The 14,816-nt window shown below is 37.9% G+C and overlaps 2 protein-coding genes across 2 annotated transcripts; both read right to left on the bottom strand.

Annotated features, from left to right (window-relative positions):
* Positions 1 to 5,035: 5,035 nt before the first annotated feature.
* On the bottom strand, positions 5,036 to 9,086 carry LOC104944227 (Golgi apparatus membrane protein TVP23 homolog B). Its single transcript, XM_010769736.1, has 7 exons — positions 9,013 to 9,086; positions 8,741 to 8,808; positions 8,514 to 8,658; positions 6,934 to 7,023; positions 6,330 to 6,455; positions 6,109 to 6,237; positions 5,036 to 6,027 (listed from the first exon to the last, which is right to left on the bottom strand). Exons 1-7 carry the CDS (start codon positions 9,022 to 9,024, stop codon positions 6,001 to 6,003), a joined length of 597 nt encoding a protein of 198 aa, XP_010768038.1. The 5' UTR covers positions 9,025 to 9,086; the 3' UTR covers positions 5,036 to 6,000.
* Positions 9,087 to 9,825: 739 nt separating this feature from the next.
* Positions 9,826 to 12,896, bottom strand: otop2 (otopetrin 2). Its single transcript, XM_010769737.1, has 6 exons — positions 12,464 to 12,896; positions 12,243 to 12,379; positions 12,090 to 12,148; positions 11,314 to 11,456; positions 10,370 to 11,217; positions 9,826 to 10,281 (listed from the first exon to the last, which is right to left on the bottom strand). The coding sequence occupies exons 1-6, from the start codon at positions 12,831 to 12,833 to the stop codon at positions 10,111 to 10,113; spliced, it is 1,728 nt and encodes a 575-aa protein (XP_010768039.1). The 5' UTR covers positions 12,834 to 12,896; the 3' UTR covers positions 9,826 to 10,110.
* Between the last annotated feature and the right edge of the window lie 1,920 nt (positions 12,897 to 14,816).

Genomic DNA, 14,816 nt, shown 5'->3' with positions numbered 1-14,816 from the left:
GATTCAACTTTTCTCAGCACAGCTCATGGCTGCAGTTTTGCTTTTAAACAGCTCCTTTCTTTTATGAGAGAAAGTGATTCAGGTTATTTAAAACAGGTATTGTCAGTACTGATGTAAATGTGATTATTTTCTGATAATCATTTTAATAATCATTTGCACATGCTGATTTTGAAACCATTTATACTGATAATTAAAAGGCTGTTAACCACAAATATAATGTTACAGCTACTCACTGTGACCACTAAAAGCCAATGCACAAGTGATCTTAGAGTGACTGAAGGCAATCAGGCCAACTGTCAACTACACAAGGTCTCATGGCAGATACATAACATACATATATATGAGGGGAGTCTTTAAAACTAATCAAAAGAAACAGCAGCAAAAGGATACTTTTCACAGGTAAAATGAGGTAACAACTGCCTACAGCACAGATTTGTCCCCTGCTTTACCCTTAAATACCTGCAGTCACGTGACTCACTAAGACACATCAAGGTAAACATCCTTGTGGTACACCTTTTGTTTTGCGTCAGTCTTTGAATATAAGTGCAGATACAGTTCAACCATCCTCAGATAAAGTCGTTTTGAAATGATATGCTACTCTGAGTCAATAACAAGCAGCAAGAGAAAATCTGAAGTGAGTAAAAAAACAGAAATAGGGAGGCCTGGTTATCTCACTATCTGGCTCCACAGGTCAGCTGCTGTCATTCTTTCCTCTGGCTGTTCTGGACTGAGCTGCACAGAGCTGGAAGGAGGTCAACTGCTGCAGAGGGAGCCTGACTTGTGACGAAGTCCAGATGGGGCTCGAAGGCTAATAAAGCTGGACGTTAGTGCTGCTGTTTCCATATAAATGTGCAAAAACTGAAAAACAATCTGAGCTTCCAGATAACTTAGCGGATAGTTTGTAAAACTTTACACCCAAGGAGCTTAGAAAGAGTTTTGCCTTCTTGACATTTCAGAATAATGTGTATGTTAGTGGGTCTGCAGATACATATCAAAGTCAAAGTCAACTTTAATGTCAATCTTTCAGTTTGCGTGACAGACAGATCAAAATACCGTTTTCCACAATCCCGAATATAACAATAAAAATATGTATACAAATATGTATAAAATATGTATATCCTATAATCAACAGACACATTTATACATGTACACACATTAAGATAGATAGAAAACACAACAATAAATATATACAAAATAACAGTCACTTCAATATCTATTGGAAATGTACATTAGTGCAAGATTGTCCATAGCCATATATCACCTGTAATCAATGATTTACAGATACACCGGTGGACATTTTTTCCATTTACTACATTTTATGGTACTGTATGCTTCTAGTTCATTCGATATCTTAGGCAAATATGTTTTTCCATAACATGTATCTGACAGCTGTAGTTGAACTGTTTTACTGTTTTTCATGAAAATATAGAATCAAAACTATGGTTATTGTCAAACATTATCTACCCAACCTATTCAACATTAATGGGTGTCGTTTTCGTGTTCTGTATAAACTCTAAACCCCCCTGAGATAAATGTAAAATCTGTAAAATTGGGCTACAGTATATAAAAAGCTTTGATTGATTGATAATTCTACACTGCGTGATTAATCTGCACACATTTCTCTCTGCTTCAATGAGAATTGGCAATCTAACCTAAACAATTACTAGCATATTGTAGATATACTGAAATGACAATTATTTTTTACAAAATCTCAATTTATTCTTACTTGCGGAGAGAATGGATTACCAGTTGAGTATCAGATGTCTTTAACAAATCTCACAAATCCTGTTACACTGTTTATAAATCGTTTGGGATGAAAGGATTCAAAGGGCATTCAGTTCCCACACTTTGAATGAAATCCAACTCATTCTGTAATATCGTCAGCACTGAAGATACATGGATGATATTTATCCTATTGACAGCAGGCAGTGAAGTATTTTTGCTCTGTGGGATTAAACTTGGTGCAGATGGCAGGGACCATTGCCCAGTCAGATTCCTTTCTAGCCATGATTTGCTCGACTCTTTTCACAATATATCAATACTGACTGTACACATCAGCACAGGATGCAAGAGCATTATCCATCTTTTTAATGGAAATACGAGCTGATCTGGAGTGGATCAGAGTAGAAGTTCTTGTGACAAAATTCATTTCAGATCAGTTAAAGGTGACCTATCATGCTAAATGCACTTTTGTACGTCTTTTATACATAAATATGTGTCCCCGGTGTTCCAGGGAACTCACCAAGTGTCAGAAAACACAACCCTCTCTATTTTCCTCCATACCCAAATCTCTTAAAAAGGGGCTGCAACGGATCTGATACAGACTGATCCAGCTTTGAACACTTCTGTGACGTCACAGAAGTGGCGCTACGGATATTGGGCCAACTCCACCAATCAGGAGGAGACAGCCACGGACATTGCCGTTCGAAAGCACTGGAGACGCTGTGGTGCATATGCCAGGCCTGTAGATGGTGCTGTTCTCACAGAATCAGCCCATGCAAAGACAGTGTTAAATTGAGCGAAATGAGGAATGGCTAAAATGCATGATCTGTTTGGTATTTTGAAAAATAAAAAGTATAAATATGCCTTATATAGGTATGGCCCTACACTATATTATTCAAATATAGCATGGTAGGTCCACTTTAAGTAAAAGCTATCCTTTGCCTTGTGTGGGTTAAAATAAAAAATGGATACAAATGTTCTTTGGTGATTGATATTTCTATGCTTATTTGGAGTACAGTTGCATATGTCTGCTTAATCCGTCTAAATAATATATATCTTTCCTCCATCAGCATTTCGATCATTGCCACATAAATTATCTAGACGCATCAGGGATTAATGTCAAACCGATTGAACTGATGCAGTAAATCATACAGCAGTTTATTTGAATTAGGGATATGTCAGCAGTTTTGTTGTGAGAGAATCTCGGGGCTGTATATTTACACCGTTTCATATTTATTCAGTCAAATATTTTAAAATAGAGGTTTCTTTTTCTCTTATTCTCAGTTTCATCAAGTGCATGTGTGTCTCCGGGTTTTGATCTTCCCTGACAGTTAAAGGGACCATTGCGTCAGACCAGATGTTGAGCAGATTGTATTACAGTAGGCAGTAAGAATGCTATATTGGACACGTACAGCTACATCAAACACTTCCTCAGGATTAGAGTTTAGGGAGTGCAGTTGCCCTAAACCACACACAGCTACAAGACATGCAGAGGATAAAGGAAGCATAAATAGGAGATTATCAGGACCCCCCCCCCATTCAGGGTCTATGGGTTATTTATCATTGTAGCAGATCCAGAGGTCTGCAAGACACATCGGAAAAGTGTAAAGCATGTGTGTCTTCATTGCTCCACTGAAGTGGGTGGGAGCAGGTGGGGGAACGGCTCTGGAAGACGAGGGAGGCCGTTATAAGTGAGCGCTACCCAGGTCATGTTCTCTCAGTGTGTCCCTGTTGAAGGACTGTAGCACAGAGTGTGATCTCCTGCTGTTCTTTGCTGTTGACTGGAAAAGACCCCTGCACTACTTCACAGAAAGGTATAGTAAAACCCAAACAAGACACATTCTAAGTGTAGGTCGATCAAAGTAGAATTATTTTTTCTCAAATTATGCTCAGAATATGTATGTGGACAAACACTTTTTTTTTCTTCTAGGACTAAAACAAAATAGGTTGATCATTTGCAGATTCAGCTGAATATGTTATAAGTACAAGTCATTTTTTATCAAAAGATTCTTTTGAAATGTGTGTTACATACATTTTCTGGGGTGGAGGATGTGCTCAGATAGTTAAAAGTAGAAAAATAAATTCGTAGAATGCTCCATTAACCCTCCTATTGTCTTTGTCCCCCCCCCCCTTACTTTGGTGTTCACGGTCAAATTTGACCGGTCCTGTTTTAACAGCTATTACATTAACACAAAAACCATTAATCATCACCAAATTTCCACAAATTTCAGAGCATCTTGCAGGTTTTTTTTTCTACATTTATGCTTAAACTTGCTTGAAAATTACAATTAAAAAAGTGAATGTAGGATTTGATATGTTTTACGAGACATAAGGGCAGGAATTCAGAGGGAAAGGAGCAATTTTGAGCTCTGCTCTTAAAAACTGCTTTTTTTTAAGGTCATACGTGAAACGCGTCATATTACATAACAAAGGGTAAACATCTCCGCTCTCTGACTGCGGGTATAGTTAGTAGTTACGTTGAGTTGAGCAGTTGTGTTTTAGTGAGCTGGTATTTTTCGGTAGTTTTACATTGTATTTCACCATTTGTAATCATGGTGCAGTATTGTGTTTGTGCAGGTTGCACAAATACCAGCCTGTCAGGACATCGAGTCCACAGTTTCCCTCACGGGAAAAGGACCGGAGCTAGCGTTGGTTCCTGGGTGCGTTGTGCATCCACCTCCCTGCAGCACATACTCTCCACAGCTTTATCAGGAAACCGTATTACATCTCTCTCCCCCCCTTCGCTGCTCGCTCTCTCTCTCCCCCCCTTCTCTGTACTCTCACCGTAAGACGTAGTGTGGAGTTGCATTAGGTAACGCTGTGGTGGCTGTACTGCTCCAGCCGTCTTCCTTTGNGTTTAGAGCTATGTGGGACAAGTAATAGAGATTTTTGTCCAGAAGGATAGGCAAATGGGCTTCATCTTCAAGTCAAGGTTAGACCGCAATTTTATTGAAAATGGGATCTTACTAAGAGAGAACAATTCAATATTTAAATGATAAAATTACATTTTTTGGGTATCCTTTAGTTGAACTGTCTGTTTAAAATTAATTGAAGCATCAGACAAAAAAATCTTTTGAAAATAATATTATATTTTTTTCAATAAAATTGCGGTCTAACCTTGACTTGAAGATGAAGCCCATTTGCCTATCCTTCTGGACAAAAATCTCTATTACTTGTCCCACATAGCTCTAAACAGCTCAATAGGCACACACTAATTAGAAGAAGACAGACTAAAACAGCAATGTACAGACGAATCAGATGATTAAACATCATCTTAAAATATATTTTATATTAAAAAAATTGCATTTTTTGGTAATCATTATTTGTAATACTTTCTGCTGACACTAGGTGGGGCTGTGCCCCTAATGACCAGTCGCCACTGTGTGTGGCATTAATTTGTATTGGAATAAAGTGGTTGTAGTATAATGCCTTTCTATACAAATATGTTAAATGCAAAGTAAAGATAGAGGAAATGGCACTTTGTTGCCACCTACTGGTTAAAGCCGTCACTGCAGGGGGCACTGCACTTTGTATCTGCTGAGGTTTTCCTACTTGGACCTGTTGACATTTTAACCTCTATTCCTTTCATTAAGAATTACACATACAGAATTGTTGAATGCCTGATGACAGGAATAGTGAGCCATTAGTTCATTACATTTCCATCCAGAGATATTTTTAGTATAATATGTATTTATGTATGTATTGTAAAGTACAACAGTTTCCCAGAAAGGTTTGTACAAACACTTTATAAACTTCTCCCCATCATCCACCACAATATAGCAGCCTTAACAAAATAAAGCTTCTTGAAACAACATATAGCAGTTAAATAACTTTTAGCTCCAAAATCCAGTTTTAGATAACAAATACCTAAAGTATTGCTTCGTTCCAAATCCTCTCAGGAATAATTATTTAAACACAATCTTCTTAACTTCTCTAAAAATAAAATAAAGCTTATTCAGGATTGTGCCAGTGATGCTAGTGCTTCAATTTCACAATTACATTACCTCAATAAAGGTTATAACACTTCTGATCTCTGCATAAACTACTGTATGAATGTATTCTCAAAAGCAACTATTGGATTTCTTTAGAAAACGTTTGGCAATTATTCCTGAATCGATCAATGCACTTGGAGGAAACAACACATACAAAATCTGATTTATCAAAAACTTGAAAGAAATTATAAAAACCCATATAACCTCAAAAAAGACCAACAAGAATCAAGTCTCAAGTCATGCGTTCTTCATTTTGCAGACGGGTTGTCACTCATTCTGTTCAACTTCAAGGTCCCTCGGTTTTCTTCATTGCCTTTAGTGAAAGAAATGTAAAAAGTTATCATGTCATTAAGGCAAAACTTTATGAAGGGAAGTATGATTACTCTTCACATACCTGTTTAAAAATCTCAACGGTGAAATAGTTCTTTGCCATGTTTCTCAGGTTGGACTTCCCGCCCACCTTGCATCTGACATAGCCGTACAGGTTGGCCCCTTGTAAAACCAAGCCCATGATTACTACAGCCTGTGGGGCACAAAGAGGAATGAGATATACCGCCACAATAAATAGGATGCAATTGAAATCCACATTAACTTAAAAAACAACACTGAACTGACCAGCCATTTAATCTTGAGAGAGAAAATGGTGCTGAAAACGAAAACGATCCAAAAGAGAGGGCACACGATGAGTCCGAGCCAGAAGATCCGTGACTCAGCACCGCTTGTTGTGTTCAGACTTTGTGTCTATCGAGAAAGATAAACAAGACTTTGTGTGATGAATTCCAAGATACAAAACCGTCATAGTCTTACAAAAATCGTGTCCGATGTCCCCATTGTGACATTTGTCTTCACTTCTATGTTACACTGTTTGAGTGTTCAATCAGGTCATGCAGCTACATTATACCGTTAAAAGGAGAGCAAATGTTACACTGATACTTAGAACATGCTGTAAGGTTTATTTAGCTTGCCTGTGAAACTTTAGGTGCACATACAAGAATGCAGTCAACGTGTGTGAAGATCCTCATACTCAGATATGTATTACTTTCTAGGGACTTTGGTTCTAATAAAAAAGAAACATGATGAGGCCGTTTGGCTCACAAGGGATTCGTTTTTTATAAATGTGTCTGTCTTTCAGAAGAAAAACCTTTCTTTGGAAAAGATCATTCTTCTTCTTGAGTTGAAAAAAAGCCCAGTGCATATTCCTGCAAATGTATCTGCTTACCTTCCGTGACTCAAATACCCAGTGGCTCTTTCCATCTTCATCCACTTGATTCCACCACCGCAGGCCCACCAACAATCTGCCAGATACATTCTGGAAAAAAAGGGGATCCATCTGTTAATGAAAGCCTGGTACTTTGATTTGATAAACATAACACACGCAGATTTTCAAAAAACAACCCCCAGTTTGAACATGGGACAAAACGAAATAAAAAATACTAAGTATGTAACTTCTGTTGTGTGTTGAAAAAATGTACATGCAACAATTTGAAAAATCAAATGAATTGTTTTAATATAATTTTTAAGAAAAAAGCCAAACATGCTCCTCACAGCTGATTTATTGTCGGGATGTAATACTTTTTTTCATTTGATGATGAATTGAAGAACAGGAACAGGAACTTCTTACTAAATGATTCATTGATGATTCGAGGAAATATTCTTGCGAAATATTTGGAACTGAAAACAATGACTGCAGCCCTAAATGTGCCGCCAACAAGGTGTTGTGTAGGAAACAAAAACATGACTAGGGCTGCAGTCGAATAGTCCATTTAGCTTAGGAACCTTCCTAACGGAGTGAAATGACCCGGAAGTCCCTCAGTGGCAGCCATGATAAGTGCCGTTCGAATTCTCTAGATGATAGGAAAGGAGTTTTCAAACTTCCTTTATAACCTCCTTTAGCTTAGGAACCACTGNGTTCAAATTTCTCTTTTTGATTATAATACTGATGAACGTTCAAAACAAAGCACTGTGGCAAGTTACCAAATACGTCTTAAAATGCTTAATAAGCACCGTAACTTTCATGATATCATTTCTCGGTCATAATCAGTTGTTTCCGTGAACAGCAGACTGTTGTGTGACGGCAAATGCTGCGGCTGCAAGGCATTGTGGGGCAGCATTTTCTCCTCTCCTTTCGTAAAGGGAGGTCCAGTGGTTCCTAAGCTAAAGGAGGTTATAAAGGAAGTTTGAAAACTCCTTTCCTATCATCTAGAGAATTCGAACGGCACTTATCATGGCTGCCACTGAGGGACTTCCGGGTCATTTCACTCCGTTAGGAAGGTTCCTAAGCTAAATGGACTATTCGACTGCAGCCCTAGTCATGTTTTTGTTTCCATTGTTTTCCAGTTCCAAATATTTCGCAAGAATATTTCCTCGAATCATCAATTAATCATTTAGTAAGAAGTTCCTGTTNTTTATGATTCGAATGTGCGTCTGCTGCTGTGGGGAAACTATGGAAACTACAGTTTTCTATACAGCGGACTACAACATGGATGTATAATAGGGCTGCAACTGTTGCAGCCCTATTATACATCCATGTTGTAGTCCGCTGTATAGAAAACTGTAGTTTCCATAGTTTCCCCACAGCAGCAGACGCACATTCGAATCATAAACAGGTCGGATAGTGAAAGTGCAGTCGGATTCTCTAAAGTAGCGCTGTCTCTTCTCCTAAATCCTTTTGAATTCTCCTATCCACTATCCCTTAACCCCGTGACGTTTCACTCAGAGGTCAAGGAATAGACGTTAGGAGCAGATTTTTGGATTAAGTCCATAGAATATAAATTATCCTATGTCACCTGACCTGCTCACCTTGACGGTCCAGAAGTCACATGACAGCAGGAGGATGATGGTGACCATACAGGCAATGAACCGACTGCTGAACATGTCACACAGTAAGTAAACCAAGATGGCACTTGTTCGGAAGAAGAGATGAAAGAAGGAGACCACCGGATGTCTGAAACACAGATTTGATTCTTTGAAAAACAATGATCAAAACAAGATAGTTAATTTTAAGCTATAACGAAAAAAAGAAGCACCTTATGTTGGACTTTCTAACCAACGTGTTACCGTCATCTTCACCAAAAAGCGGAGCGTCTTGGGAGTCCTGAAAACATGAGAAAACATTAGTAGGTTAACGCTAATGCTAATTTGTAAAATACATGTATAACGTTTTCATTTCGTTTAAATTATAGTTTCAATCCAAAAATACATACATGTTAAGGTATAACATGTCAACTAATGGTATATCATACTCAAAAATAAATATAGTTATTAAGTTATCCCGAAATACTACATTAGGATGGATCACCTGTCTTAGCATGTTGATTCTCCGGGATGTATTTCCTGGTGACGTGTAGTAAACAAGTCCGTGTGCTAAGGACCCAAAGGAGGGAGGTGTGGCTTTTAATATGCCTGACTCAAAGGTAAACCTAACATATCCGCTCAAAAGGGTAAGGCTTTTATTTCAAGCTCTTCTTTAGAGAGCATTTGTTGGGTGCGTTCAATCAAGTGACTCTGTGCATAGTATTTCTTGTATAATACACAGCAACTGGCACGTATTTCAAAACGTTTTAAACTACATGAACTAACACGTTTGAAATATCTTTTTTTTTTAAAAGCCTATAGGCCTACTTTAAATGCCACAGTAGTAGCCACAATAAGGTAACACATATATTAGCTATAACAGTATACTGTTCATTTAGTGCAAAATGAATAATTTCAAGGTTGCAACTTGCAATTAGTTTCATTATCCTTGTATAGTCAAATTTATTTAATCTATACAGTCAATCGTTTAGTGAAAAATACCCATGAGAATTTCCTACAGTCAAAGATTAAAAAACACAATTTAGGCTGAAACTATAAAAATGTTTCGTAATTTTCTTAAAAATGTACTAAAATGTTGATTCCTTTTCTTTCCGATATCTTCGATCACCTAATCGGCTAAAGTCTGACCTAAAGAAAAACTGGTTTTCGACTACAAAGCTCTTTCAAAATAGGCTGCTTGTACTTTAGCTTTTGTATTGGCCCGGCTAACCAAACCTGTGTTAAAATAATTACAACAATAATCCTTACAATTATAATCATGATAATTGTTGACACAATCATTCTCTTACTCAACCAATTGCATATATTGCCTTTATTTTTGTGTGTACATAGGTTAAAACAAAAAATAATGTCATACAAGATCAGCTTTTCAATCCATTATTATTGACTTCTGAAAATAAAGTTTTGAATACATTTACTTTGACACATATACTTGTATAGAAAGTGATGATATTTGTCAGTGAAGAACTACTTCACACATTTATAAAGACATAACAAATATTCATCAAACAAACTAGACTTTATACAAAACAGCTTTCTATTGTCAAAACATTTGTCTGTACACATCATGTGATCCGCAGTGTTATGATGTCAGAAAAACCTCAAACAGACTGGCAACTGAATGCATGCGGTAGAAGATGCCAAATGGAAGTCCAACATTTACAACTGCAGCCCACATGTTGAATTGGTAGAACTCAGTTTCAGTGGCGTGGTCAAACTGGGGACGAGCACCGAAAGCTGGCATTATCCACAGCTGTAAAAAAAGAAAGATGAGAACCAGTTCAGTACTTGTTGAATTTTAATACAGTAACTTTGAGAAAGTGAGGAAAAATACTACTCACGATGACGTTGCCCAGCAGCAGAAACGCACAAACCTCCTTCAATACCCGTCTCTTCCATAACAGTTTAGGCCTGTGCTCGACTGTGTGGTTGTGCAGGCAGTCTGCTGTGACTACCGGGCCGGGCTTTGTGTCCATGTCTGATTCTTCAAGGATGCTCATATCTTTGCCTGACTCCAGCACATATGGATTTGCCAACACACTGATTGGTTGCACCTCATGGAAGGGCTCCCGATGTAGACCTTCAATGATGAAATAGTTCTGCAGGCCGAGTTGGATCACCATCAGGATAGCCCATGCTAAGTTGAGTCCGTTCAGGTAGCCTTTGGCTCCAGTGACAGCCATTGCGACGATGCTGAAATAGCTGATGATGAACTGCCCTAGTGAGGCTCCCACCAGCAGCCCCACATCCAGGCTGCGGGTGGGGTTTTTGTCTGATACATGTTCCCTGTGGTCTACCTGGTAGATGGCACAGCCGATCACAGTTGAAACAGACATTAGTGTCACAATCACTATATTCATGACAAAGTGGATCATTACTACTTGGTCTTTCTTGTCTTCATCCCTATTGTACTTAAGTATTTCCATCTCGTACACGATAAATGTTGCCAGACCCGCCACCACTAAGAGAACTCCTGCCAGAGGACCAAGAAAAACCTCAGTCGGGCGGAATTTGATTTTACGGTGTCCATGTTCTTCTGTTACTCTTCCCACATTTTTCCACATGATGTAGGTCATGGCCGAGGCAAATAGACTGAACTCGATGTTGAAGGGATACAAGTAGTAGTAGGCCTCCTTGAAGAGGCTGCATGAAGTGTGGCTGCACTTGCAGGTATCGTCACCATAACCCGCTGTAGGACATAACAGGGCACAGAAATGTTATGTCATGGTACTTTAGTCATTGCTTTATCTGTTTTGAGTTCTTCTTCTTATAATTCTATAATTACCTCTGTTTATGTATAGGCTTCGTCCAGAGAGTTTAGTGGTGTTGCTTGGATATTCTGGAACTGTTGTTTGGTGAAGGGACTCCTCAGTGACCGCAGTCATCCACACAACCAGATTTGTGGAGAGGGTTAGCATCAGCCCACAGCTAAATAATAAGACAAGAGAGAATAATGATCAGAGACAAAAACAGTTACCTTACATTACATTGCATTTAGCCGAAGCTTTTATCCAAAGCGACTTACAATAAGTAAGTTACAAAATAACTTTTAGTAACTTTGGTGCAACATTAAAATTCAGTTTCCACCAAGTAAAAGAAGTCTTACTTGAATTCATGATTTTCAAACCATGTATAGGTGCTTCAACTACAAGTATTTAGGTCAATGGACAGAAAGAATACAAAAATATACTGTTTCCAGTGTAATTATATTTATATTAAATATAATATATATATTTGCTGGGTTTCTTAGTTCTCTATTATTGTTAACTGAACAACATTGCGTTTTTGACTGTAAAAGGCGTGAACTTGGGCTCTGAGAAATTGTGTTAAGCATCATTAAACGTCCTCTGACATTTATAAACCAAATGATTTATTGATGGCAATTGATCACTACTGTGGCAGCAACTACACAACACAACAACTCTCAATTGTCAAGGTTACCATCAATTGTCTCATAGAACAAAAGATGTGTTTAGCAGGGTTCATTTTTAGGTATCACATAGATACCCTCAGGAATAGCCTGTTAACAAAGACAGTGAATGAAATTCAATAATCACCTACCGCGTTATGTTTCTTTGGAGCTCCACACAGTCCATGGCGTGGATCCACAAAAAGTATGTCTGCAAAGAGATTGCATAATTGCATCAATATTTTTGCAATAATGAAGAATGAGTACATTAATTGAGCTTCATTTCTTGTAATGGGTCATTTTACCTGCACAAGAACGAAGACAAGTTGCACCACAGGAAATGCAACCTTAACAGCTGAATCGCAGTGGAGGTAGCCCACATAGCTGGCTATCTTGAAAATGTCCATGATGATAGTAAGCAGTCCAAACAGCACAAGTCCTCCTAAAGGGGCAATAAACAGAATCATACAACTGTTTCAAAAATGATTATTATATAACAAAAACGTAATTCTAATAAATTACTTACCCCTGAGCCAAATAGGTCCTGCATGGCAATCTTTGTATGCAATAGCATTTTCTGTCCTGGCCGTGAAGGTGACATAATAAACCATCCAGATGGAGGTGAGGAGGAGGAGGACGATGAGGAAAATCTGCAGGTCAGAGCTGCTGATATTAACATCTTTGTAAGCACTGCCGCTGACCAAGGCACATCCCAGGATCAAAATGTTTAAACAAATGATCACAGATAGCATCATTCCGAGGTGTCGACCTCGCTCCTTAAGGACCCCATTTGAAGGGATGTTCAGCTCCGGTTCACATGGGCTCCCGGATCGAACCGGTACATTGATGTCGTTGGAAAGGTGGGCCTCCTCCCTCTCCCTGTCTTTGATGGTCATCCTGCATGGTTCACAGGGATTGCCATCGGTCAAACAGTCGCATGGATAGCCAGTGTTCAAACACATCCTTCTTTCTTTAAGGTCTGCTCACAAATCAGTGTTTTTTTCTGCATCTTGTTTTATACAAGACATTACAGGTTTAACAGCTACACCCACTCATCGGATCCCTGTAAAGACAGATCCCGCCCAAGCGAAACCTTTTTACTGGCACAAAATCAGCATAATTGTCACCCTGATGGTGCTACACAAAAGAGTAGTTTCAAATCAACAAATGGGATTTAATTTCTCCCTCTCCAGACTCCATTTGCCAACAATGCATGTGACTGGTGCGGTATTGAGTGAGAATTCACAAACACGTTTACATCCATTTTTATTTTTAATCTACCTTCTTTGTATCAATAATAAAAGTAGGAATAACATTAGGACAAGTGAAATATATTTAAAAGTCGCTCTTGACAATTACCAAAATCTAGATCATATAACAATCCAACAAAGCATAGACCTTCTAATATCCAACAAGAGGTTTCAGGGTACCTGTAAGCCTACCTGATGCAGTGGGATCCTGTGAGGCAGTCTGAGCTGTCATGCCTTTTATATGGCTTTAGAAAACACTGTGGTTCACTTAGTCATAAATGTCAATAATCTGTTTTGAACACCATATTATTACCAAACACAGCCTGTTGTGCACAAAATATTGATGCAAAGTTCAAAAGATGTTTCCTGGAAAAACCTTTTCTCACGATTTCCAAAATACAAGAAACCGGTTTATTTTTGGATAAACACATTTTTGCACGTAAAAGCCTTCACAAAGCATGCACAATCTTAATGTTATAGGAAAAGGAAAAACTCAACTTTATATGTCAATAGTTATTAATAATCTTTTTTTTCATTATTTTTTTTGCATTTATGAATACTTTTGTCTGGAGTCTTTTATTAGTTGTGTTACTTGGTTCTATCTGATTCCCTTTTTGCAGTCTGCATGCAGCTCACAATCTAAACGTGATCTTAAAATAGCATAGCATGTGTTACTCTCTTCATTTCATTTCAAACCTTTATTTAACTCTTATCTTATTGATTCCCTGCTTGAAGGCAATACTTTAAGTTCTTCAATGCTATAATTTTGTCTCTATAGCTCGTCTCTTAGGCTGGAGGTGTAATACATGAAAAGCCACTATCAGTGTCTTTTGTTATTCTGATTCTTCAGTCTGCTGTCCCTGCTTATCCTTAATTTACATTAGGGTGGGGCTGATAGGGTACTTTTTCATTGCGACACTCATGAAATCCATGTTTGTCTGCATTCATGTTTCTCCAGCAAACCTGCTATGGAAGTTTAAGTGAGAACAATGGTTCATTCAAAAGAACACAAACTCACAATGACACCATAGTGATTCTGACTATTCCCTGTGTGTCAGTCACATTGAGACCAGGAAATATTTTGTATTTTTAAATGTGCAGAGGGCGGAAGTAACTAAGTCGGTTTCTCAATTACTTACTTAAGTTTACAGTAATTTGAGGTACTTGTGCATTACTTGATTATTTCCATTGTTGTACTTCTCCACAACAATTCAGAGGTATATAGTGTACTTTTACTCCACTTATTTTGTACCTTTAGTTACTTTACATATTTAAACACTTAAATAAGACTTTAGTTACACCTGGTGTAATGCTACCCTGCATACAAAGTCATTACAATTAGCTGAAATGTTACCAGCTTTGATAACACTTTAATGCATCAATAATTATAATAAATAGGCTAAATAACATATCATAAATATATTATTCTGAAATGGGCAGATCTGAATGATGGGTACTTTTACTTTTCGTATATGTTGATGCTAATTCTTCTACTGTCTTTAATTGAGTAACATTTTAATTGAAGGACTTTCACTTACAACAGTTTTCCTACACTCTGGTATTTCTACTTTCTATTAAGCAACATTTGAGTACTTCTTCCACTTCTGTGTATTTTACTTAGAGGGTCCT

The sequence above is a fragment of the Notothenia coriiceps genome, unplaced genomic scaffold (assembly GCF_000735185.1).
Source record: "Notothenia coriiceps isolate Sejong01 unplaced genomic scaffold, NC01 NC01_scaffold00007694, whole genome shotgun sequence".
NCBI classification, from domain to species: domain Eukaryota; kingdom Metazoa; phylum Chordata; class Actinopteri; order Perciformes; family Nototheniidae; genus Notothenia; species Notothenia coriiceps.
Note: the sequence above shows the minus strand (reverse complement) of the source record. Positions and strands in the feature narration are given on the sequence as shown.